Consider the following 26,533-nt stretch of genomic DNA (forward strand, 5'->3'; position numbering starts at 1 on the left):
AAAGAATATGGATTCAATTAGACGTATGAGAGCCACTCAATTCCACACAAAAAAACAACAACAAATGTGTATGCTATTATGCTTGGTTGTCAGCATCAGGCTTAATTTCGAATGCAACTATTCAAAAAAACTGTTTTAATTCAGTAGCCTAAACTATGACAATCGTGACGCATTTGTGAATGATTTGAATTTGTTTCAATACATTGTAATTCCGATGAATTTATCGACGACTGTTCTTACTAATTGGTATCTAACTGCACGTGAACAAAGCTGACAAATGAATGAATCGCCAGATAAAGGTGTAGGTCACTGCCAGAGGTGGGTTTAGAATAAAATGGGCCTTTTGGCAATGCTCAATGGAAAAGTGCAAAATGTATGCAAGAAGTGAATTTCAGACCTAGAAATCAAACGCTTTTTTTGCATAAAAAAATCGGAAATATTTACATATTTGAAATCATTTGTGAATAAAGGCACTGTCCCTCATTTTCACTTTTGCCGAACAATTGGGGTTGTGTTCATATTGAAAGTTTAGGCCTAATTACCCATAAAACTGATCGAAAAACATTTCATATTATTAACACCACACATGTTACAAACTCCTGCAAAACATCACGCTTGTGAACATTTGCAGCAAAAGTTTTCAAAAAGGTTTTCTTCAATAAGGTAAAACATTTGGCTATATTTTATTCATGTTGAAATAATGAACTAATCTTCACGTGGTGAGAGAATATACATAGCATTTACAATAACGTTTAAATTAAGACCATCGAACACTTGCACCAATTAGGGCCGTACATAATGCAGGTATATTTACCATGTTATTACCTACAGAAGAGACCATTGGGAGCCGAGAGCGCAACTAATCAAAAGCATTGTGTCTAAATATGTTCTGAATGTTGTATTATATGCGGAGTGTACAAACCTTATTAAGAACACCTGCTCTTTCCATGACATAAACTCACCAGGTGAATCCAGGTGAAAGATATGATCCCTTACTGATGTCACTTGTTAAATCCACTTCAGTGTAGATGAAGGGGAGGAGACAAGACAAAACATTTTAGGTTCCTTTGAACGGGGTAATAGTAATTATTTATTGTGTGTCCCTTTTGGGAAATGTGTCTTGCATCCCCACAAACAACAGCACAGCATCACCAGTAGATGCATAAATACATAAATAAATTCCTAGCAATAACTACAGTAGACAACGCATGTGGATACAGTTCGTATCACGTCCATTATATGTATAATCCACAAAGGGGTAGGGGAATAATCCACATTAGGGTATCATATAGAACAAGAAAAAGCGAACTGAAACCACAGAAAAATGGCCGTGCAGCGCCACCGGAAGCATGGTAGTAGGTGCCAGGCAAACCGGGTTGAGTGTGTCAAGAACTACAACGCTGTTGAGTTTTTCACGCTCAACAGTTTCCCGTGTGTATCAAGGATGGTCCACCACCTAAAGGACATCCAACCAACTTGACACAACTGTGGGAAGCATTGGAGTCCACATGTGCCAGCATCCCTGTGGAACGCTTTTCGACACCTTGTAGAGGCTGTTCTGAGGGCAAAAGGGCGTGAACTCAATATTAGGAAGGTGATCCTAATGTTTTGTGCACTGAGTGTATGTTATATTAATTCCCTTTAAAAGGCTAATTATAATGCATTAATGACTGACTTCTATTGCGCTGGTTGTGGGATTGGTAATTGTAGACCCTTTAATAATTACGAATTACGATAATGCAAATTCCCTCCAAAGATAAAACTACAAATTCCATTCATCCATGCAATGATCACAGGCTGCCCAAATTCTCTTATTATGTTAGGTTGAGGCTTGCATCTGATTTCCCAGTGGAGAGAGGCACACATGATAGGTACATGGAAAGCCTAGACAGAATTAAATATGCAAGGGGATTGGCTACATATTATTCACCCTGAGGAGAAAATGGACACACACACATACAGACATTCTGCGTGTTCTATACTTTAGGGTCATCCAGTATGTTTGGTGATTGTGTGGTCTGATATTCCCTCTCCATGTGGCACTCCCATGGGTGATGGATGGCCTGGGAAGCGTCTGGAATCTGTCTGGAATCCCACAGACAGGCAGGTGAAAGCGCTGTTGGGTAACTGCAGGTCTGCCCCTGACTTGGAGGTGAGGAGAGCTGCTCCTAACCAGCTGTGGTTTGTGGGTGAAAACCCAGCTATGGTTTGGGTCACAAGACCTGGGGAGAATAGTAGAAAGAAGAAGAAGAAAAAAAGTTGTTGAGATTGCATTTTTCAGGCTGTGAGACTTTTCCATGTGTGACTGTGACATGGAGTTTGTCATTGATAGGGCCAGAAGAGTCCGTCTGGGACAGAGATACAGAACATGTCAGAAAGCAACCTGGGTTCACAATCAACCCAGTCCACCTCAGGACTGTGTGATCCTTCTGAGATTGAATGAATATGCACAAATGTGATTCTATTCTTATTAAGCAAAACTATTTTCTGTTCACCTAGGTCCAATCCAAAACATATACTATAGAACAGCATTCATCATTCCATAGAGAATGTTTTTTGTGTCAACAAGCTTTTAAAATGTAAACATCCATCTTTCCTCTAACATTCCAAGGAAGTAACATGAGTAAATAGTGTTAGGATATGTTATGAAATGCACCTTCAAAGAATTTGTCAGAGCCAAAGTTTCATGGACACACTGTAGATCCAGTCTTTTTCAGTCTTGCATAACGACGAGAAAGTGATATGTTGTGTCCTGATTGATGCCTCATTTGCCTATGTGCCTTGTGTCCTCCTTCCTGATTAGATCCCATCACAGAGTCTCCTTCTCCTGCCAACACGGTTCTTCCAGCTCCAGGCCTCTCCAAGAGAGGGGGTAACCCACCGAACCCTCCGCAGAATGGGTAGACCCTCCATGGCCACACATGGCTCTATGCTCAGCCTTCCACTAAGACCCCTTCTTCCTCCTCCCTGTGGGTTTATGCTTGTTCCACTAGAGACAGGGATGATAAGTTATCTGGGGCTGCACGGCACTGCAGTGTTCAGAGGCAGAGTCCCCCACACCTCTATCCAGGCTCTGAGTTGTGCAGGCTGCACGGAGCCCTGCTCTGTGGAGTGGTGGGGCTGGGCTGACACATTTCTGCTAACAATCACATCACACACAGGGACCCACATTCCAACTTCCTGATCCCGTTCTCTACCCACAACCTCTCCTTCACAGCCCTCCTCTTCCCCCAGCTGGCTCTCAGTGGAACTCTGCATCTGTAGGCCAGATATGCTCAAATCAAACATGGGGATTCATACATAAATAACAAAATATTATTAATCATAATAATATTGATGGTAATTACAATATTATTAATTGCAAGCATATTTTGTATTCCCTGTTTCCCTATCATCGTTTAAATTGATTTGATTTGATCTGCTGACATCATTTCCCCTTCAATTATGGGACATTATTTTACATGTCATGTACTCTGCTGCCCTCTATTGGCCCTTCACTCTTAGTTCATTGGCTTGTGAAAAAGAAAAAAGACAGACAGTACCAAAATCGACATCAATAGAATCAAGTGAGAAAGCAGACATTGCACTACATACACCACAATAAGTATTCAGTTATCAATCAGTTGATAGTTAAATACCACATGCATACGGTGCCTACTTGAAAACTATGAACAACTGAGATATGAGTTGGATGTCGCCCTGACCTGAATGTGGTTTTGGAAGCTATATCGGATGGTGCCTGCCCATTTGTCCTGTTTGAAGACACCATGAAGATTATTTCAGCAGAACAGAACACAGTTAGGGGAGACTGAGTAACGTGAGTTGCGTGGGAAACTTCTGGTGTGGTATGGGATGGGAAACTTCTGGTGTGGTATGGGATGGGAAACTTCTGGTGTGGTATGGGATGGGAAACTTCTGGTTTTGTCTGTCTGGTCTGGTCCAGCATTGGCAGTCCTTACAGGGATTTAGGGTCTGGGAGTCCTTGTGAGTACCAAACAGAAAGCATATACATGTTCCTTAGAGTCATAGCATACCAAATTCCAATATGAAGAAAAAATAATTAACATGCCACATAGGTGCCAAAAACCTCTAAAAACCTCTAAAAACCACTAGAAACCACTAAAAACCTCTTAAAACTACTAGAAACCACTAGAAACCACTAAAAACCTCTAAAAACCACTAGAAACCACTAAACACCTCTAAAAACCACTAGAAACCCCACTGTACATAAACAATAGTACTTGTCATTTTGGCACTGAACTCATTTTGATGGGGATTAACCCTAACAATGAAGAAAAAGTCAACGTTGAAATCCAGGAACACCTTTGCCTCTAAGTGTAGTGCAGTGGAGGATGCTGAGAGGAGGACGGCTCATAATAATGGCTGGAACAAAGCGAATGGAATGGTATCAAACACATGGAAACAATATGCTTGATGTATTTGATAACGTTCCACTTATCCACTCGAGCCATTACCACGAGCCTGTCCTCCCCAGTTAAGGTGCCACCAAACTCCTGTGGTGTAGTGAACATCCATGAGTTCATATGTAAAGCAGGCTAGGCTACCCACTTAAACCAAGCACAGAACAATGTTTGATAAAAAAGTTGCACTAGGCTAGCCCGAACTGAAATGTTAGCCTAATTGTTCTATGGCTTGTCTGTGTGGTTGGTTGAAATTTGAGACGAAAGGAAAATATGTTTACCCGACTTATTAGAGCGCCAGTTCTGAAGTTGACAGTTATATCACCTGGCACATGTGCAAAACCATGTAAACACCTGCAGACTTTAGTCTTGTCCACATGACATCCAGCTTGTGCATTTGGTCATAAGCAAACAAATCTTGATTGCCACACACAGAGACACACTTTTTTTATAGTCAGGTTAATAACACTTTCCTGTGGATATTTTGTCTCAAATTTGGACCAACTGAAGGACCAACAACACGGACAATTGGCAGATCAGAATTTGTTTTTCCCCACAAAAGGGCTTTATTACAGACAGAAATACCACCCCCTGGTGGACATTCCTGCAGTCAGCATGCCAATTGCACACTCCCTCAACTTGAGACATCTGTGGCATTGTGTTGTGTTCTGGGATCTTTTATTTCAACTCATTAAACATGGGACCAGCACTTTACATGTTGTGTTTATATTTTAGTTCAGTGTATATTATTGCAGTAAACCCATACCCTAACTCTGGAGGGATCTCTGTTGAACATAAGCATCCTTCAAAGCATTTCAGACAATTGAAATACACTAAGAGTCTGTGAATTATATTTATTACAAAAGTACATGCTCATTGCTCCTTCAAAAGAAGGAAGTCCAGTGAATCTGTCATTGATTGAAGGTGGCAGGTGAAAGGCCAAAGCTGTGTCATGCTACACACTTCACATTACTTTCATGGTGTGTGTGTGTGTGGTATGACTCCCTCTAATCTGCAAACAGTGGTTGTGTATGAAGTGCTGCTGATGCTGGAGACTATTAGGCCTCGCAGGAGATAGAGATGTGCCTTTTATCATTCCCAGCAGCTCATCTACATGTGCCAACTGACATTTTTGCTTATAAATCGATCTGTGGATCCCGTAGATGGAAATTGCTTGCTTACACATTAGCCCTGGTTCCCACCGACACAGTAGTATTTTCCTGAGCCTGTGTGACGTAGGATGTGAAATCTGAAACCACTTGAAGCTGGGATGTCCCTCCCACCATTTAATTCGCTCCTCCGACTGTTCATCAACTCCTGGCTGAACCCTATATCACAGCCACGGATGAAGCACATGTCTGCAATTGTTATATTGTAGAGCAGCAGGAGAGAGTGGTTTCATCATGGTAGCACATTGGAGGTCGATTTATAGCCATTCATCTGAAATCATTCATTGACGTGAAACAGAAACACTTTCTGTTTGCCATAGATGGACAAGATTAATATGAGACTGAAGGTGAGTTCCTAAAGAGTTCAGGAACCTCAAGCTCTGTGATACTACACTGCTCCAAAAAATAAAGGGAACACTTAAACAACACAATGTAACTCCAAGTCAATCACACTTCTGTGAAATCAAACTGTCCACTTAGGAAGCAACACTGATTGACAATACATTTCACATGCTGTTGTGCAAATGGAATAGACAACAGGTGGAAATTATAGGCAATTAGCAAGACACCCCCAATAAAGGAGTGGTTCTGCAGGTGGTGACCACAGACCACTTCTCAGTTCCTATGCTTCCTGGCTGATGTTTTGGTCACTTTTGAATGCTGGCGGTGCTTTCACTCTAGTGGTAGCATGAGACGGAGTCTACAACCCACACAAGTGGCTCAGGTAGTGCAGCTCATCCAGGATGGCACATCAATGCGAGCTGTGGCAAGAAGGTTTGCTGTGTCTGTCAGCGTAGTGTCCAGAGCATGGAGGCGCTACCAGGAGACAGGCCAGTACATCAGGAGACGTGGAGGAGGCCATAGGAGGGCAACAACCCAGCAGCAGGACCGCTACCTCCGCCTTTGTGCAAGGAGGAGCACTGCCAGAGCCCTGCAAAATGACCTCCAGCAGGCCACAAATGTGCATGTGTCTGCTCAAACGGTCAGAAACAGACTCCACGAGGGTGGTATGAGGGCCCGACGTCCACAGGTGGGGGTTGTGTTTACAGCCCAACACCGTGCAGGATGTTTGGCAATTGCCAGAGAACACCAAGATTGGCAAATTCGCCACTGGCGCCCTGTGCCCCTCACAGATGAAAGCAGGTTCACACTGAGCACATGTGACAGACGTGACAGAGTCTGGAGACGCCGTGGAGAACGTTCTGCTGCCTGCAACATCCTCCAGCATGACCGGTTTGGCGGTGGGTCAGTCATGGTGTGGGGTGGCATTTCTTTGGGGGGCCGCACAGCCCTCCATGTGCTCGCCAGAGGTAGCCTGACTGCCATTAGGTACCGAGATGAGATCCTCAGACCCCTTGTGAGACCATATGCTGGTGCGGTTGGCCCTGGGTTCCTCCTAATGCAAGACAATGCTAGACCTCATGTGGCTGGAGTGTGTCAGCAGTTCCTGCAAGAGGAAGGCATTGATGCTATGGACTGGCCCGCCCGTTCCCCAGACCTGAATCCAATTGAGCACATCTGGGACGTCATGTCTCGCTCCATCCACCAACGCCACATTGCACCACAGACTGTCCAGGAGTTGGAGGATGCTTTAGTCCAGGTCTGGGAGGAGATCCCTCAGGAGACCATCCACCACCTCATCAGGAGCATGCCCAGGCGTTGTAGGGAGGTCATACAGGCACATGGAGGCCACACACACTACTGAGCCTCATTTAGACTTGTTTTAAGGACATTACATCAAAGTTGGATCAGCCTGTAGTGTGGTTTTCCACTTTAATTTTGAGTGTGACTCCAAATCCAGACCTCCATGGGTTGATAAATTGGATTTCCATTGATTATTTTTGTGTGATTTTGTTGTCAGCACATTCAACTATGTAAAGAAAAAAGTATTTAATAAGATTATTTCATTCATTCAGATCTAGGATGTGTTATTTTAGTGTTCCCTTTATTTTTTTGAGCAGTGTATAATGATTTTTACCAGAAAGGTGAGATTTTAACCTTTCTTTGAGTATGCAGCATTACTAGTTGTTGTTTATGGACCTGTCATGATAAATAATTACTTTTGGTGATTATGTAGATGACTTTTTCCATTACATTTAGTTACATTTAACTGGTTGATTGTGAAATGTACATTCACTGTAGGCCTACATCATGCAATGCGCATACATGTTGCTTGCAATGATGCAATTACATGCGTGTAGTCTGGAATTCCACTTATTTCCAAATCTTGATGTTGCAATGACGAAATCATGTGTAGGCTACCCCAAACTTCCTGTTTGTAAAAAAGTGTTGAGTAAAATAAATGTTCCAAAAATTACATCAAAGATGACATCAAAGGCTTAACAAGATTAAACATGCTTAGTAATTCTTATAGGACACATCACTGCACTCTATACTCCTCTGTAAACTGGTCATCTCTGTATACCCATCGCAAGACCCACTGGTTGATGCTTATTTATAAAACCCTCTTAGGCCTCACTCCCCCCTATCTGAGATATCTACTGCAGCCCTCATCCTCCACATACAACACCTGTTCTGCCAGTCACATTCTGTTAAAGGTCCCCAAAGCACACACATCCCTGGGTCGCTCCTCTTTTCAGTTCACTGCAGCTAGCGACTGGAACGAGCTGAAACAAACACTCAAACTGGACAGTTTTTTCTCTCATTCAGAGACTCAATCATGGACACGCTTAATGACAGTTGTGGCTGCTTTGTGTGATGTATTGTTGTCTCTACCTTCTTGACCTTTGTGCTGTTGTTGGTGCCCAATAATGTTTGTATCATGTTTTGTGCTGCTACCATGTTGTGATGCTACCATGTTGTTGTTATGTTGTGTTGCTACCATGCTGTGTTGTCATGTATTGCTGCCATGCTATGTTGTTGTCTTAGGTCTCTCTTTATGTAGTGTTGTGTTGTCTCTCTTGTCGTGATGTGTGTTTTATCCTGTATTTATATTGTATTTATTTATTTTAATCCCAGGCCCCCGTCCCCGTAGGAGGCCTTTTGCCTTTTGTTAGGCCGTCATTGTAAATAAGAATGTGTTCTTAAATGACTTGCCTAGTTAAATAAAGGTTAAATAAAATAAAGAATATATATATAAAAAAGCCATATTTGGATGGGTATAGATAAGTGTTTGTGAATGAATTCCTGGGGAACCCTCATGGTGTACACATCTTTATTCTAACCCAGCACTGACACACCTGATTAGACTACTCAACCAATCACCAGACCCTTGGTTTATTGAGTTAGTGTTAGTACTGGGTTAGAACAAAAATGAGGGTTCCCCATCATTGACTTGAGAAACAGTGGATTCAATTCCAAAAATGTTTTGATGCATATTTATGTAAGATGTCTTTGTGTTATTAAACAGATATCTGGAAAATATGTACAAAAACATGAAGTTGTAAAAGAGTATAGAATTAAAGTCATTGTGATCTGAAGCTTTTGTAACTCAGTTCACATTTTGAATTCAGGGTACCAAAAATGTAATCAAACATTTACAATATTAACTCAGTCTGTCTCAATATCGTGTGGATTGTCTATGAACCTGTGTATACATATTTTCCAGATATCTTTTTAAAAACACATAGACTGAGTTAATGTAGTAAATGTTTGATTACATTTTTGAGACCCTGAATTCAAAATGTGAACTGATGTCTCCAGCAGGTGGTATATAGTGGTATTACTAATGAGTCACAAGCGTTTCTGTTCATAATGACTTTAAATCTATACTATTTTACTACTTAATGTTTTTGTTTCATCGTATAATAAATGGGTTTACATTGTTTTCATTTAAGTAATCTCATCCAGCCACTTTGTGTAATTAGATGAGGTGTTTCTGCAGTATATTTGAAGCATGGATACAATAATAATAGTGCTAGGACTCTAGGATTTAATTGATTTAATTAAAGTCTCTCTTGAAGTGGGATATTGACCAAAGGACTAAAGGTTTTGCGACTTTGGTTTGCGGCTCAAAATTTAGAACACGTGACCTATAGGCCACGTCATATTTACTGTGACCAAGCAAGGCAAATGCTACCCCCTACTGTCTGATACAGTAATACCAAGTGCAGGCATCTTTGCTTTTCAATGGTGGCCTCATATTCTAGCCAATAAATTACTGTGATCTATCATGCTTAGCTCCAAGCAGTTGGTAACTCAGTGACCTGGTGTAAGGCCTCTCCTTTACACTGTCCATAACCACAGTTGTTTCCAACTTGAATTAAGTTAATTTATCATAGTTGCACCTGGATAAAGCCTGTTGTTTTCAACATTCAATTGTCGTTCAAAATATTGTTCCAGATTAGGCACTAAATCAACCCATCCCTCTAGTTGTCTGCTAATGCTACGTCTCTATTAATTGGCAGGCAATTATGAAGTGGCTGACCAGCACAACGGAAAAGATTGCATGTGTAGTCACTCATGAGTAAGATTGAGGAAAATGAAGATGAGTCACTAATTATAGGTGCCGATGTATATTTTTTCTCTGCTCATTATACATCACATTACTATGAATTCAAGATGTCAACTTAACCATAACAATTCAGCTATCTTCTCTGGTTGCATTTATGAGGGAAAGAAAGTCCAAAACAAGAAACCGCTTACCCACACTAACAAATTAATTTGCCATTCTGTACTTGTTAGTGAAAATAAGTAAAATCAGCATAACACAATATGCTTTGTATTACTCTGGCGAATCAAGCAGGTGTGAAATTGAGTTGAACTGTGTCAGTTTAAACAAGTCATTCACAATGTAAAAACTATACAGACAGAACAATGGTAACTATGACTGACTCTAGCCTGAGCCACTACTGCTGAGATCTTTAAAATTATTTTTTGACAACTGTGACAATTCTTTTTGACTGTTTCCATTGATTGATTTATGTCAGGTATGACTTAAAGATGGATGGAACGTGTTCCTTCCTGGTGTGCCAACGGCCATGCCATCAGCTTATTATGGTAGGTCTTAAGGATCATGGGCGTGCTGCTGACTACATTCTCTTGTAGGGTGTCATGAGGAACAATGGCGCTTCATATCTTCTTTTGTGATTGTAATTATGGCCTTACATTCAGAAGCTAATGTTATGCACAGGAAAGGAAATGGTGTAATGCGTCCAAATCTTCTCCACCAGGTCCGTCATGGGGTACTAGGCCTCCTTGTCCAGTGATACTGACATCCATACGTTTCATTTACATACCGCTAGTTCTGTTCTTCTAAACTCTTGAGCTTTGACGTCACGTTCTCTTTGATGTTCTTGTACTTCGCCCAAAAGCACCGTTTTTTTCTCTAAGGCAAGGAGTACTATAAGTTGCATAACAGTGTTCTGTACATACAGAACACCATATTACATTACCACTTTTCACCAAGGTTGCCTCTAAGCTGAGCGCGTGCAGTAGCCCCCAGACTGCCACGCAAAAATATAAACCCACAGAGAGAAAGAAGCACGAGATTGAACTTCACTCAACTTTCTAGAGCAGTGGTCACCAACCGGTTGATCGCGCTCAACTGGTCGATCTACAAGGCATTCCTAGTCTATCGCCAAACATTTCTGTAAAAAAAAACAACGATAATATCTTCTGTTCCTGTTTTCTTGTTATTCATACAGCTGTTGGCTGTATGTAGACCCAATTCAGCTGCCCTGTGCGTCGGATAGGCGAACTGTTGCCATTTTGAAAAATTTCATGTGTCTGAAGGTACAAACTTCTGAGAGCAAATCAACTGCACAAAAGGTCTACCGCTGGCCGAACGGATGGCTCAGATGGCGGTGTCTGCAGTAATGTAGCACAGCATAAAAGATAGCTACAGTAAAGTTGATACTGTGAGATTTCAGAACGTTGAAAACCATGACAAGAGAGAGACGGTCAACGAATGAGTTCATGTTTACGTTCTTACTCAGCACTGTCAACACTTTGTATTCAACACTTTTATAAGCCATAAAATGTGCATTCCTATTTCCACTCATCGCTACAACAAGCACTGCAGCAGTAATTATTGAGTAGGAAAGTGTATCTATAGCCTTGCCTTGTTGTTATTATTAGCGGCTTTGGTCTTTTTTAATATCGAGGAATATTTCACTTTCTCTGTTCGTAGGAGTAACAACATGAATTTGTGCATTAATGCGGTGCGACTCGAGTTTTTCCATCATCTGGAAGGTGTCAGTGGAGGAAAGGGAGAGCAAAGGGATGGTGAGAGACGGACCCTCAGTCTGCTGCTCTCTCTCTCCGCTGAGACTGACCATCAGATGCAGGCACCATCAGCCCAGTAAAATAAAAATAAAAAGCAAATGATTTAAATGTATGCTCACCCAGCTGTGCTTCACAAATAATACAACAACAGATCTATTACCAGGGTGATCATATAGCCTACCTCAAATTTTGAAATATCATTTTTTTAAATGTCCCGAACAACAGTACATTGGCAGGGCAATTCAAGCAAAGCCAATATGCAGTGATAATGTATTGGGCCTATAGCTTACTGCACAAACCTCATTGCTACAGTACTGTTTTTAATTGGTTAATGTCTATTGCTTTCACACACACTACTCAGACTGTACTCTACACAGACTGGTGCAGCATAAACAATCAGAGCTGCAGTAGGCCTACAGTATATGCAATTATAAACTGGGTGGTTTGAGTCCTGAATGTTGATTGTCTGACAGCAGTGGTATATCAGACCGTATACCACGGGTATGACAAAACATTTATTTTTACTGCTTTAATTACATTGGTAACCAGTTCATAATAGTAATAAGGCACCTCCGGGAGTTTGTGGTACATGGCTATACCATGGCTAAGGGCTGTATCCAGGCACTCTGTGTTGCGTCGTGTGTAAGTACAGCCCTTAGCCGTGGTATATTGGCAATATACCACACCTCCTCATGCGATATTGCTTAAATAGACCATTGCCATATATGGATCTTTGCCATTTACTTTGATCTGGACTGTGTTTACAGCATGAGTGGTCGTGAGTAGATGCGGTTGTTTGGAGATCAAAGCGAGAGCTGCATGTAGCCATGTGCACATTTTGTTCATATCCTTTGCTAGTTAGTGAGTTATTAGCCCAGTTATAGATCATTTGTAGTCAGCAATAAGGGAGTGATTGCTTCCTACAAGAGCACAAAACGTGTACATTTCTAGACATCTATGAAAAGCCAGTCAGGTAAAGAGCTTTTTTGTTGTCTTAAAGGGGCAGTGTTGTATTTTGAGACAGGTTTGAATAAGCTAGCCAATAGTCAGAGGGTAGCATAATTTGTCTGATTCTCTGTAATAATGGTATGTGAATAAAAAAACATTTTATTTTGTAAAGTGGTTTCTTACATCAAACAACACAACATTTTCAGCCACCTCCTTGTCTGAAGGACAAGTGGATAAACAGGTTAATATCAAGCCCTGCATGTCCCCCCCCCCCCCAAAGTCTCATGGAATGTAGGCCTATATTGAACACCACACATTGGCTGCTACTGTAGGCTGAATGATAGAACAGCTATTTCCATGTTGAAATGTTATGGGATGCACTCTGTAGGCCACTCTGGTAGGCCTCCATTATGATCAAATAGCCACAGTAGCCTACATGGCCACTGTTAAAACTGTAACTTAAAGCGGGTACAGCCTCAGTGTTCACAGTAAACTCACCCTGGAACGTGCACATCATTTTCACAACGTTCAAGTTTGCGCTCAGCAGACCTGAAATTTACTTAGTGCTGCAAAAAAAGTAAGGGAACATTGTTAATCACTATTTACCCTTGTTTGCTTTGTTATTTTGTCTCTGTGCGCAAGTGTGAATCATCTATCAGCAATGCCATAAAGATGGTTTACGTTTACTGCAGGCAACCAGTAAACATTAAAGGAATCACTGGAAACAATATGTGCACATGTGGTTTGTACTGGGTTTACTTCAAATAAACTTCAAATAAACTTCCATGAGATTGCAAAATATACCGTTTTCATTTGTACAAACACAAAAAAGACACAAAAGTATCATTCAAAATATGTATTACAGTGTAAAAATCAGTTCTCAAATGTAATCTTTGAGTACAAAATGTGTGATTCTTATTGTTTAATGTTGTAGGGCGTTTTATAGCAGTAGTGTAGGTTTAACTGTCAATGTTAGGCCACAAGATGACCATGACTAGTTTGTGTTGTATGTGGTTTACTAAGGCCAATCCAGTGCTACATGCTTAAATCAGGATCAAAATAAAGCCAAGGTATTATGGGAAATCCCAGTTCTACCTGATGAGGGAGACAAACACCATGCAAAGTGTGTGATTCTGTCATGAAATTAGTATAGCAACTTCTATCAATACATGCAGGCTTGTATGTTCATCTATAAATCATTTACGTAATATGTATTTTTTCACTCGATTTGAATTACTTTTTAATTGGGAATAAATCATTTTTGAATAAATACACGTAATTGACTTGTAAATCATTGACTTGATGTAATACCAAAGTCTCATTGCATAGCCACTGAGTGGCGGCATAAAACGGTGGCATGCGTTTTAACACACTCAAACTCTAATCTCAGCACTATAGCCTAGTTTACACTGACTGAAACTAATATCAGACTGTGGGCCTGTGGAACACCTGGTTATTTTGTAGGTCTCTGGGGCACTGGACATCTCTATCCCGTTGACCAATATCACATAGACCTAGCTATAGAAAAGTAATATTTTATTGTCCTGCGCCGTATGACATAGCATACAGGACAGTCAGAAATAGAGACATCATAAGACATACTGACAAAGCACAATATACACAATATATGGGTACTATGTATGTATCAACTGTAATGACATTGTCCTGAAACGCGCAATAGCATGAGCAACCAGTACCGCGCGCTAAGCGCGTCTAGCAGGTGCTTATTGGAGCAAAGTCGCATGCGCGCTGTGATGGAAATGGTGTTAACAAGGACACGGGAGAACTGCGCCCAAGCTGTCAGGTGCTTGAGTAATGGAGCTGTTATTATAAAGGATACTCTCCCAAGGTCTGACCCCATTCGCAGAGAATTGAAAGTGATATCCCAGGTCAATTGCCTCGAATAAATACAATGGATCCACATGAATAGATGTTTGGCACACTTCTACTTTGCTGTGGAAGATTATGCTACTATTTGCACTGCACTGCATGCGCCTAATATTGAAAATATAAATACCTATTTCTCTCTCTGTGTGTTTGTGTTTGTGAGAGAGAGAGAGAGAGAGAGAGAGAGAGAGAGAGAGAGAGAGAGAGAGAGAGAGAGAGAGAGAGAGAGAACGTGAGAACGTGAGAAGTGAGAGGGAATGGGAGAAATAGGGTTATTAAGTCGGGGTGGATACTGCAGTTGCCTATATCATTTTGTGAAATGCACCTCCTAGGCTTTCACCTTTGTCCGATTTCTCGAAATAAAGGTCCAAAATCCAAATGTAGAACCTAACACTGCAATCGATTCAGTTTATGACCAATATTGGACAAGGAAACGAAGCGAGGTAGGCTTAACATGAATTAGGTGTTTGGAGGCTTCTAAATGAATGACAAATTAGTCATGACGCATGCGTAAAAAGCGCAGTAGGCCGACATTCTTCCTCTCCTCTAATTTTCTACGGTTAAAGGCATAAGCAAAGCATTAAGTGTGACATATTTTATGTTATATATGATTACTATAAACACACTGTGATTACATGAATATGCCAATTCTCCATTCTTGTAGGCCTGTTGTGTTGTATTTGTTTTGGTTGTGCCAATTCTCTCTCCATTTCCAGAAAACCACACATCTAGTAATGGTCTGGTTAATCTCAGGTGGCAAAAACGTTGCCGTAAACTTTTCTCCACTCCAATGTTCCATATCTGGTTGAATAATATCGTCACCGTACACCAAGGCAGGCTTCATCAGGTCAGAGTCCACAGTATACAAAAGGTCCGTGCTATCCGAGATCCTTGGGACGTCTCTACCCCCATTGAAGTTGAAATTGAAAATGTTTAAGGTAAGGGTTAAGGTTAGGTAAGGGTTAACGTTATGTTAAGGGTAGAGTTGAGGTTAGGTTTAGGACTTAGACTTTGGACATCCCAATGATCCCCAATAGCATTGACCCTGTTCAAAGTAATCATCCTGCAGTACTTTGTCATGTAGTTGTGTAGTTTGTGTGGTGTTCACTAGGTGGCGTTACGTCTGGCATATCAACGTAAGAATCCTGTTCAACATTAGCCTATTGCAGACGCACTGCCGCCTTCCGTGCAATAAAATCCAGTAAGATATCGAAGGCGCCAGGTGAGCAATAGACAGAGCAATTGAGATTCTTTGTGTCATGTTTACTCCAATTCCCTAGCGCCACAGTCGTTACTTATTAACCATACAATTTACAAATAAAGATATGAAGTTAATAAACGCATGATTCTAGGCGCAATGGAGAGTGCAATCAAGTTATTTTACATTCTTTAGGGTTCACGTTGGTCGAAATAAACAATTAGTCAATAGGCTACTCAGCAGGCCCATAAAACACACGCGCACAATGACTCGCTCTGGCGCAGTCTTGCGTCCAGGAAGGAATTCCAGGTATCATAGCTGAGGTTGAGAGTATCCCAGTGCCTTCTCTCGGGTTATCTTAATAACTTTTCTCAACTCTTTGATCATTGTCTCGACGCCTCTATCCCCAAATGCTAAAGTGGACAAAGTGTGGAAAGAGAAAGTCTGGCTATGCCAGACTGCATGATAGAGAAGGATCGACACAAATTTGGTTTGAGTAATTACATCACTGTGTATTTATCCACAGAGTTTACATAAATAATATCATGTAGGCCTAAAGAAACTGACACATGGAAACGTATGGAGACTGCATTTCACTATTTTATTGACACTTTCAAGAACACATCGTTGGTGTTGTAAACTAGACAAAAAATCGAATACAACATAACCCAATGACAACTTTAGAAACACAAAAGGAACCTTCATATTTCAATAAGATGCAGCATTTTTACTATCAGGCTGCAAAGCATTTTTAAACAGAAAATTCGTCCATTTTGACACACACCTAGACGAATGTTTTTTTCTTTTCAGAAAGCTGCTGTAGTGTGCTCTCGCTGTCATTCGTCTGAACAGTAGCACTTAACACACAGAGACAACAGGTAGGCTAGAGGTACAATGGCACATGTGTGTCCGCTAAAACAACTAGCTCTGTGGATATTTGAGGTACAGGTAAATCCGTATTCAGGGGGATATAAAATGCAGATGGAAAAACAAGGGTAATAGCCCACGAACTATCTTTACACAGGTATCGACAATAAATTAAGGACAGATCCCTAAAATCAAACTAATCCGTTGTATTTACACGCAATATCAATATCAATATGAAATAATTACATAAATATTTGTATATATCACTATTTACATTTATAATCAATATTACCTTTTCAATTGTATTTCAGATTCCCTTTGCCAGTTGAATACTTATGTTGGATTCGGCATGCGAAATCAGGACAGTCTCAACCACTCGCACATGAAGTTTATAACCTCGGTTCTGTTTTGGCATACTTCAAACAAGTGCCAGCATATGGATTTCCGCAGCATAATCCTGCGTTTATAATTTGACAAACCGAGACATTCGTTCGTAAAATCAATAACCGAAGACCAATTGATTGATTCCTTAGAAAAAAAGAGAGGGAGCAATTTTTTTCTCTCCTCCAGATTGGTTTTAAGATCAGCCTGAAGCATTCCTTTAGCCTTATTCGTATCATTTGAACTTGGTCGTGAAAATAAATCATAACAACAAACTGACAGTCATAAAAGAGACATGTAGCGTTTTGTAGGGCATGCAAAGTGTCACCTACCCCCTATAAGCATAATGATATGCTTCAAATAGTTATGCAGTTAATACATCAAACACAGCAGTCTTTATAAGATAAAGAGAAGTGAATTCAAATAATTATAACCAATTCAGAGTGCACATTAAATCAAACAAATTTCGTTACCTCAGTAACTCGACGTAAAACAAACGTATACATAGGACATCACACAGCAGCAACTTATCAAAGATCTGTGAGTATTATCCATGCCAACCTTTCAGTTTCAATACTTGTATGGTATTCAAATAACAGGACAAATTCTAAAGTGTTGTTTAATTTAACAAAAGAGAAATATACATATGAGATGTGTATTTAACCAAAGTGCATTTCAAAATCTAAACTGTTCACTAGGTCAGTTTTCTAAACCCGCATTCGCTAGAAGGGTGTCGTCATACTCATCCTTATCGTCCTTATATGATCATCACAACAACAACAACATTAGAATCTATGGGGACACGCTTCGTGACCTGTCCTGTATGGAATCAAGTCCGCTGACCAAACGCTGAATGCTCTGCAACTCGTTAATGGAATCTTTCCCAGAGCAAGTTTTTGGGGACATGGAGACCGAGCCGGATGACCTGCTGGTGACCTCCGAGGTGGAGTCCAGGGTGGCGGAAACGGGGCTCGTGGCCATGCCGTCCCCTTTCAGCTCTGCCGCACTGCTCGCCATGGAGGGGATGGCTGTGGTGAGCAGACTGCTGTCCGGAACGCTCATAGGGATGGAGTAAGGGCTGTACCTGAGGCGGGGGCGCACTGCGTTCAGGAAAGGGTGTCGGTGAACAGAGGAGGCTGCGGAGTTGGCTGCCGCGGCTGCTGCCATGTACGTGTAAGGGTAAGGGAACAGGCCCCCAAATGGAGACATGGCAAGGCCCTGGGGAGAGAGGAGGGGAATGATATGAATAGAACTATGCACACATTTAACAGACGCTAGCTTTTAGTCACCATAATAACACAGCAAAACAGGGAAAATAGGCTACATTTAAATTGTTCACAATGTACACTTAAATAGTTTCTCAATGTACACTGTCTATGTAGGCCTATATATTAAATTGAGGTAATGTAGTGAGTGAGTGTGAATAATGAATCCAGACACGTGAGCTTCACGGGAAATGTTATGTGGCTGTGTAAGCCTACTTTCACTTTTCTCATAAAGCGATTTTCATGATTATGCTTTTCTGTGTCTATGCGTACTGATTTTATACAGCGGCGGTGTTGACATAGATGGGTGTAAACCCATTACCAATACATTTTCTTGAATTTAGCCTTAAATATGGAATATATAACGCTATCCACGCGTAAAATCATGAAAACATTCCGAGAATCAAATTGACAAAACATTTTTTTTGTGTGTTATGTGATATCTAGACCCACCACTATGTGATATCGTGTTTTATGTAATTTTGCAAATAGTTCATGAATTGTAAACGCAAATAAACATTCTTTATATATGATGTTGCTTATAAAATAGCAATTTAAAAGGAACTATTTCTGCAACACATGTGTTTTGAAAGTAGATGGAAACAGCAAATCTGTTATGTATTTAGGAGAAGTTGTTTTCCCTCCCCGAACCAGTGAAGCACTAAGCACATCTCATTCGCCATGTTCCTCTAAAACACAGACTTAATTAATGAGTTCACATCAACACTAGCCTAAAACTATTGTTGTAACGCTTAGGTGGTCTCTGCCTTAAATCCCAACATATGCTGTAAACAATTGAGACAAATAATATCCACACCTTCCGAAAATCCAAATAAACTTGAATCCCTATAAAACACATTCCGTTATTATTTAGGCTATAACACAACTGTATACAATAGGCTATGCTCGCCCCTGTTGTGATTTTGAACACTATAAGGAATAAACAAGACAATTAAAACGAAATGGAAATGATACTATTTTTCTTCTACACCATGTTGACATTTCCACATAAAGTAATGGGGACAAGGACACCTAAGATGATATAGGCTACACAGTCCAGTATATTCGTCAAAATGTAAGGAACAACTCAGGAGCACATAGCATGTGTTTTACACAGGCATTAATGTACTGCTGGTGGTAATGAAACAGGTTTTACCTGTGATGCCAAGACATGTTGCTGCAGATGAAAAGGCAGTCCATGAGCTCCCGTCAGGCTTTGCGAGGGTGACGCCATACTGGCCGTGTCCATGGTACTAACCCCTGCGGAGGACACCGCTGCCAGTAAGGGGCCCATGCCCGCGGCCATATTCGAGAACGCGCCTCCCATGTTGAATTGACTGGGGTGCAAAAGAAAGGGATGCGCGCCCCCTAAGTGATTGAACAACTGCTGTCCCGCGAAACCCGGTGGAAATCCAAAATGATGCATGTGACTCTGGCTTAAGTGCGGACTGCTGTCAGTTTGAACAGTCAAAGGCATATAGTTCTCCTTGCTTATAGACCTGCACTCGTCCGCTTTGGGCTGGTCCCGGCTTGGACTCTTGAAGTCTTCTCCGGACTGAGTGGTGCTGGAGATCACGGTGATGTGGCTCTGTCGTGAGTCGGCTTGGCTTTTCTCAGTCCTCCGGGCGCTTTCCCGAGACCGGCCGGTAGAATCACTGCCACCAAATTGATGGCCTTTAGTCTGGCTTGCCTCATGATCCTTCCCATCCTCCGTAGTGGTTGAGATCTTACTGGAGTCCGGCCCATCCTTTAGGTTTACATTGCTTTCATCGTCGCTGTCTTCATCGCTCTCGCAGAAATCTATCAGGAATGAGTCAAAAGTTAGTGATACATGAGAAATGGTGATCAAAGTTAATCAGGATTCATTTCGTTTTTAGTTTTATTCTCCTAAATTCTCATATAGCCAACTTTATTACATTTCTTCATGACTTTCGATGCCATATTAATAAAAAATGAAAATAAAAATGTACAACTAGAAAAATAATCAGTATCGGTCAAAATGATATCTCATATAAACAAATATGCCTAGATTTTAATCCATGCTCGTTTGGAGGATCGTAATTTGCGCTGTCAATGAGATGTAATTATCTGTAGGATACTGTACGGCTAATCATGGTAAGTAGGCTAGGCCTAATGCTTTAGGCTACGTAGGCTAGTGTCCATAATTTATTGGGCTACATTGAAATCCATAGGCTAGAGATGAATTTTTATTCTTTAAATTAACCTTCAGCATATGATCATGTTCTTCAAATTGGCCTCATTTTAACCGATGGCATGTTTTCACAATTCTAACGATTTTTGTCATTCAGATAACTGACTACGTCTACATTCGTGACTACGCCTACATCTCGAAAGTTTATTTTATAAAGAAAAATATATATATCTATATCCAATATATCATTCTGGCAGATGTATGAATCATTTTATTGCTAAATGCTTAGCACGAGAGACCCGTCATGTGAATGGGAATTACAAGAATGAGCCTACATAAAAGTTAGGCTACATAGTTTGTATGTTATTGTTGGTGCTGGACAAAATTATATAATTTGTCGTGCAATTATTCAACACAATAGGCCTACTGATATCCAAAGACATTCAACTGAATTCAAAGTAAATCCAAAATGTAGCATAGGCCTACTCATTGGAAAATATTATTTTTTTCAAGCATAGATTACTGTAGGTGTCTATGCTATGTGGGTCTGTGAGATGCGGAACGTGTAGGCCTAGTTCTGAATCTTAACCCAAGCAGAGGCTGTGGGCTCCATTACCTTTCAGGTTGGGAGGCCCCACCGTAGACACTGCGGGAGACGAGGCCTGGTCGAAACATTTTAATGAGGCCTGCTCGCCGGAGGAGTCGTCGGACGTCCCGTTCTCTTTTTTCTGCTGCTCCTCATATGAGCGAATTGACTGCAGGGCCAGCTGTTTCCTACATTATACAGACAGGTTATTGGTCATCACTACCATTATTTTGTAAAAAAAAAAAAAAAAGAAGATCTATAAGAAAACGGATCATTTATTCAAGGCAAGGCTTACTATGTACAGTCTTTGCGTATAGGCAAATTCACAGGCCTGCAATTCATTTTGAGTGCAGATAATCCAGATGCATTTTATAAATTAATATATGTCTGTTCGAAGAAATCAAGCTATTCAAACCCACTGTAGAACACTAATAACCCACCGCCCAAACCATTTTCTTGTATACTGTTGTCAAAACGGTAAAGAAAAGCTTTTAAAGAGTTAACTATCAATAACTCCACACTATTTCTATAGTAGGAGTTTCAAAATTGTATTTTGCTCTTTAGATCGCTGCACTCGGAGAACCATACCAGTGTAAAAACAACATGACAAGCTATGTCTATTACCTCTGCCAACTCATTAATAAAACGTGAACTACATAGCATAATTCTAGGTTGAAGGGGTTGTGCAATTGCAAAGACAGTCGTACCGCTTTTTGGAATTCACCAAGATCACTGTCAGCCATTGTTTCTATAAAATCCGACATCAGAAATCGTAAAATGTTTGTTGCACAGTTAGGGAATAGTTTAAACTTCTCCTTACCTCTTCTCTCGTCTTCCATTGCCAGTGTCACGGAATCCTTTGGCAAAAGGATTATGGTCGATTTTCAATTGTGTAATCTGAAAGAAATCAAAGGTATAAATGTTCGTAGGTAGCGGCAGGTAGCCCAGTGGTTAGAGCGTTGGGCCAGAATCCCCGAGCTGACAAGGTCAAATCTGTCGTTCTGCCCCTGAACAAGGCAGTAAACCCACTAGGCCGTCATTGTAAATAAGCATGTATTCTTAACTGACTTGCCTAATTAAATATAAAATAAATGTTCGTAGAGGTGGGCAAGTTTTCGTGGAAGTAAATTGAGTGACATTTATCCTCGATTTCTATTCTTAAAGTTTAACAGTTAACCTTAAAATCATAGAAAGGAATAGTAGTTTAATTCTTGCTGCATCTCAGTGCAATATATATTTTTTTGAATTGCATAATTGAGCCACCATCTGAATGGTTGGAAATTCGTTGGTAATTGATTCTCAAACTAGTGACGAGCTTAATAAAAGGTCTGATGCTATTAGAGACCATTTTATTCCACACACACACACACACACACACACACACACACACACACACACACACACACACACACACACACACACACACACACACACACACACACACACACACACACACACACACACGTGCAATGCATACTGAATGTCAACCTCGCAGAGCACATTATTTCACCATACTCACTTCCTCTCGCTTTCCACCCCTCCCATCTGCACATTTTGGCAGGGTTGACAATATTCCTCAACTCATGTGGCTGCCAAACATTAACTGCATTTTTGCTTGACCCAAGTGCCCAGAGGTAACACTTAGCTAACATTTCTCCCTTATATCAAAGAGCCAACATAAGAGATGATTTTGATTAGCGGTGTATCACATGTGGAATTAAATGTTACCACCAGCGCAGCCTGTTAAAATCAAAATGCTCTTTTCTCTGAGTAACTGCACATTCTGTTCCCCTCTCTTTCTCTTTCTCACACTCTCCCTCCCCCTTGCCTCTCCCATTCTCTCAATGTCTCGCAAACACACACATACACACACACACACACACACACACACACACACACACACACACACACTGTCTGGGTCGTTGCCAAATCCTTTCCATGTGATTAAATATAATGAAGTATTATGTATTACATACATTCCTGAGAATTCTGACCCAATTGCTTTAGTAGGTTACACGGCATGAGATGAGGTTTACATGTATCTAACACGATAGCTAGTAGGCCCAACACTCAAACAAGATGAAACAAATCTTTCCGATTTTATGATTGCAAATGGCGCAGTGCTAGCATTGGCTATAGAAACTACTTGAATAAAAATGGATGCAAAATAAATATCCAACTATTTCATGAAAATAAACGAATAAACTGTGATTCTGCCTACCTTGTCATTTTGATACGCAGTTACAGCAATGAAATCCGTTTCAGGGAAAACGTAAGTCCTGAACGTGCTATAGGGTAGTTTGAGAATGTCGTTGGCTCTCACGATGTGAAATCTGGGCTGATATTTGTGCATGGAATTCAGGATGGTCTGGAACAGGAAAGAATTCTGGATTTAAAAAAAGATAAGCACACAAGGATTTCTAACTTTTGATGAAGATCAGCCATTTTTGTAGATTACTCAATCGTAGTTCAGGCCTAGCCTACTTGATGCAATGGGCTGTATTGGAAAGTTCTCCTGAATTTCTCTCACCAACAACGCATTTACCAAAAATGTTCAATACATTTATATAGGCCGATGCAATTGGGGAAAAAGTTGGAGAAACATGTTGCAGTGAAAATATTAAAACCTCATTCGTTATGGACACAAATCTATTCAGTTGAAATTAGGCCTGTATATTTTGGTGAAGCCTTTTCAGACTCGGCTCCATGTGACCAGAGAGGCAACGTTAGCGGGCTTATTAATATTAGGCTACTAATAATAATACCTCTGATAATACTAATAACAATCATGATAACAATAATACATGCTAAAAATGTAGAGAAGCATGCAAATAAGAAAAAAACATACATTAGATGAACTTACAAATCCATGCTTGTCGGATATGTTATTCGTCAGCTTGAGTTTGTGAAAATTGACGACTTTTGACATCCACTGCTCGCCAGTAGCCGGACTGTCCGGGTGAATGTACATCCTCTTTGGCATTTCGGGATCGGCCTTCCCTGCCACCATCCAACGCGAGTTGTGAAATTTATACCTGCAGTCATCGGCTGCAACAATATCCATCAACAGAATGTACTTTGCTTTCTTGTCCAAGCCTGTGCATCTCACTTTGAACGGAGGGAACATTCGCCTGTGAAATGGAATAAGAAAATCACTTAAAAACAGTGGACTGGCCTACCTTACACTGTGACTGAATATTGTTATCCTATGTTCATACATACATATGGGGCAGCTATCTTTACATTGCTATTATACTGGTTATGATAATGAAAATGTAACACTGCGAATACTCAAATATTACACATTTTACATTTACTTGTATGCCTATATGTATATGCGTCAGCCATACGATTTAGTGCACGAATAAATGATTCATCTAACAGAGGATGTGCGAGAATATAAAACACCCACAAATATCTGCCACCTAGAAATAATTGTAAAAAACGCATAATATGTACAGCATGCATTGTGTAACTGTATTTGTACGCGTACTACTTGTTTGTTGTGATAGTAACATTTGTTATTCCACTTTTGCATAATAGGCATATAGACATACATGCTTCCGTTTCATAGCCTAGTATTGTGGGCTGACTTTAGATCTACAAACGTCGACAAATTGTTTTGTAGAGTACATTTTAGAATTGCTCACAGTTTTATTGTGTCATAAGAAGTTAAAATGTAACAGCCTTATGTGTTGTATATTTTATAGTTTGGGTTGGGTTTTATTTTATCTCGTGTTGAGATAACATGACCATGCAATGTGGCCAAACAGATTCTGTCGATAGGACAAAGTTAGGCTATTCTATTCAGCTGATTTACACACGTAGCCTAAAATCACCCTAGTTTGAAATCAAAACGTTGGCCACCATTCGCGGGGGTCCAGTTCCAAGCACCCATCATTAAATCAATTCACCCGAGAGGCATGCCATCGTATTGATGAGCAGAATGATCTTCATAATAACAAGATGCATACTGATGTATTTCGACTGCAGAACACAAATATGTCTTATTCGAACACATCAAAGTTGAGCTCACCTTCCGGATTTCGTGATAACCATTTCAGTGCCTCGCTTGTGGAACGTTTCCCAAAGTTCCTTCGCTTCCAGGTGAACTTTCGGGTCGTCTTCAACCTCTTCTTCAGGCTCCAGAGTCTTCAGAGGCCTCAGATGGGCTGCGGCTGCCTGGTGCCCCAGCGAGGAGAAGTGGAGGCCGGACTCGGCGGCGCCCATCAGCTGGTCCATGATAGGCTTCCCCAGGGCGCCCGGGAGAGAGAGGGAGCCGTTGTGAGGTAGCGCCAGGGCCGGGAAAAATGGAGGATGGTGACCCAACATTGCACTCATGGCAAATTCCGGACCCCGGTGAGGTAAAAACGGATGGTATGCCATACTCGTTCCTTGTATGACTGGATCTCTCATCAGGAAGCTCATCCAAGTCCAGGCAGGTACCAAATATATGGATTTATTTAGTTGAATACTATAGTCAGTCTATGCAGATTTCTTGACGAGCAAAACTGTCTCAAATTGAGAAGTCTTGAGAAGTCCACTGTCACCACTGCAGAAATAAGCATCCACTTGTGTTCGGCTGGGTGGTATGAATTATCTTTACTGTCGTTGTATGAGTCCCAACAAAGTGTCTGCAATGAGAAATGAACAAATGCACTCCATTAGTCTTCAATTGTGTTGAGATAAAGATTTTCTTCCGAGATTGACGGGCGTTGAGCACTTTGCTATGCGTTGTCTTGTGAACAATTTTCGAATTAAACCAACAAGGGTGAGTAACTACGCTTTAATTGACTGCTGTCTTCTTTTCTTGCTGTTTTCTATGCTACAATATCGGCATTCCTGTTAAAATGCATTCGCTTTCATTGGCTTCAGTCCTCCTGCAAAAGCGATGTGTTGAAATATTTCGATAGCGCGGAATAATTCCTCTGTCTTTACTTGTTCCAGACATGCACCCTCACACGCACGCACACTATTTCTTCGTCTCTCTTTCACGCACACACACATTTCAGTAAAGACGTATGCAGAGAAAGGAGTCGTTTGACGGCAGAGAGGTGGTAAGGTCCCAGCACCAAGATATTCCTAGCGCTTCTGTGCCCCATAGGCTTCAAACTGTATGGATGTGTTGCGTGTTACGAGAAGCTGGGCTCTGTTGATTGGCTCTTTCACGCTTTTGGACCAATTGTGTGGCTTCGTAGGCGTGGTTTTAACAGGTCGGGTGGAGGGGACAGACTTCAGACTTATAAAAAGGTGTTTGGAAACTCAAATGCTGCTGTGAAAACCACTGCCTCAGTCAATATTGTGTGAATATGTCAACATCATTAGAACTTGTGCGATCACTCGGTCTGTGGGACCCTGTAAAGGAAAAGTAGCCCGTCTCCGTGGCTTTGTCCGTGAGATAGTACTGTCTCGTGTGCAGTCAGAGCGGCAGGGTTGGCCCCGTCATCAAAATATTGACTGGCAAAATGTTTGT

At 40.9% G+C, this 26,533-nt stretch overlaps 1 protein-coding gene and 1 long non-coding RNA gene across 5 annotated transcripts; both read right to left on the minus strand.

The window, feature by feature from the left end:
* Positions 1-1,689: 1,689 nt before the first annotated feature.
* LOC115159567 (uncharacterized) lies at positions 1,690-3,107 on the minus strand. The gene is made up of 2 exons (XR_003868904.1): positions 2,657-3,107; positions 1,690-2,222 (listed from the first exon to the last, which is right to left on the minus strand). It is a non-coding gene; the product is annotated as an uncharacterized LOC115159567 (long non-coding RNA).
* Positions 3,108-16,391: 13,284 nt separating this feature from the next.
* Positions 16,392-26,203, minus strand: LOC115159568 (T-box transcription factor TBX3). Of its 4 annotated transcripts, none has more exons than XM_029709428.1 (7): positions 25,097-26,202; positions 23,909-24,191; positions 23,282-23,428; positions 21,881-21,957; positions 21,091-21,248; positions 19,479-20,122; positions 16,392-18,275 (listed from the first exon to the last, which is right to left on the minus strand). In XM_029709428.1, the coding sequence occupies exons 1-7, from the start codon at positions 25,486-25,488 to the stop codon at positions 17,850-17,852; spliced, it is 2,127 nt and encodes a 708-aa protein (XP_029565288.1). In that variant the 5' UTR covers positions 25,489-26,202; the 3' UTR covers positions 16,392-17,849. The 4 variants fall into 4 exon arrangements, with proteins under 4 accessions (XP_029565288.1, XP_029565285.1, XP_029565287.1 ...); XM_029709425.1 differs by having other exon boundaries at positions 23,282-23,446; XM_029709427.1 differs by having other exon boundaries at positions 17,850-18,275; positions 23,282-23,446; positions 23,924-24,191; positions 25,097-26,203.
* Between the last annotated feature and the right edge of the window lie 330 nt (positions 26,204-26,533).

The sequence above is a fragment of the Salmo trutta genome, chromosome 23 (assembly GCF_901001165.1).
Source record: "Salmo trutta chromosome 23, fSalTru1.1, whole genome shotgun sequence".
Lineage (NCBI taxonomy): Eukaryota > Metazoa > Chordata > Actinopteri > Salmoniformes > Salmonidae > Salmo > Salmo trutta.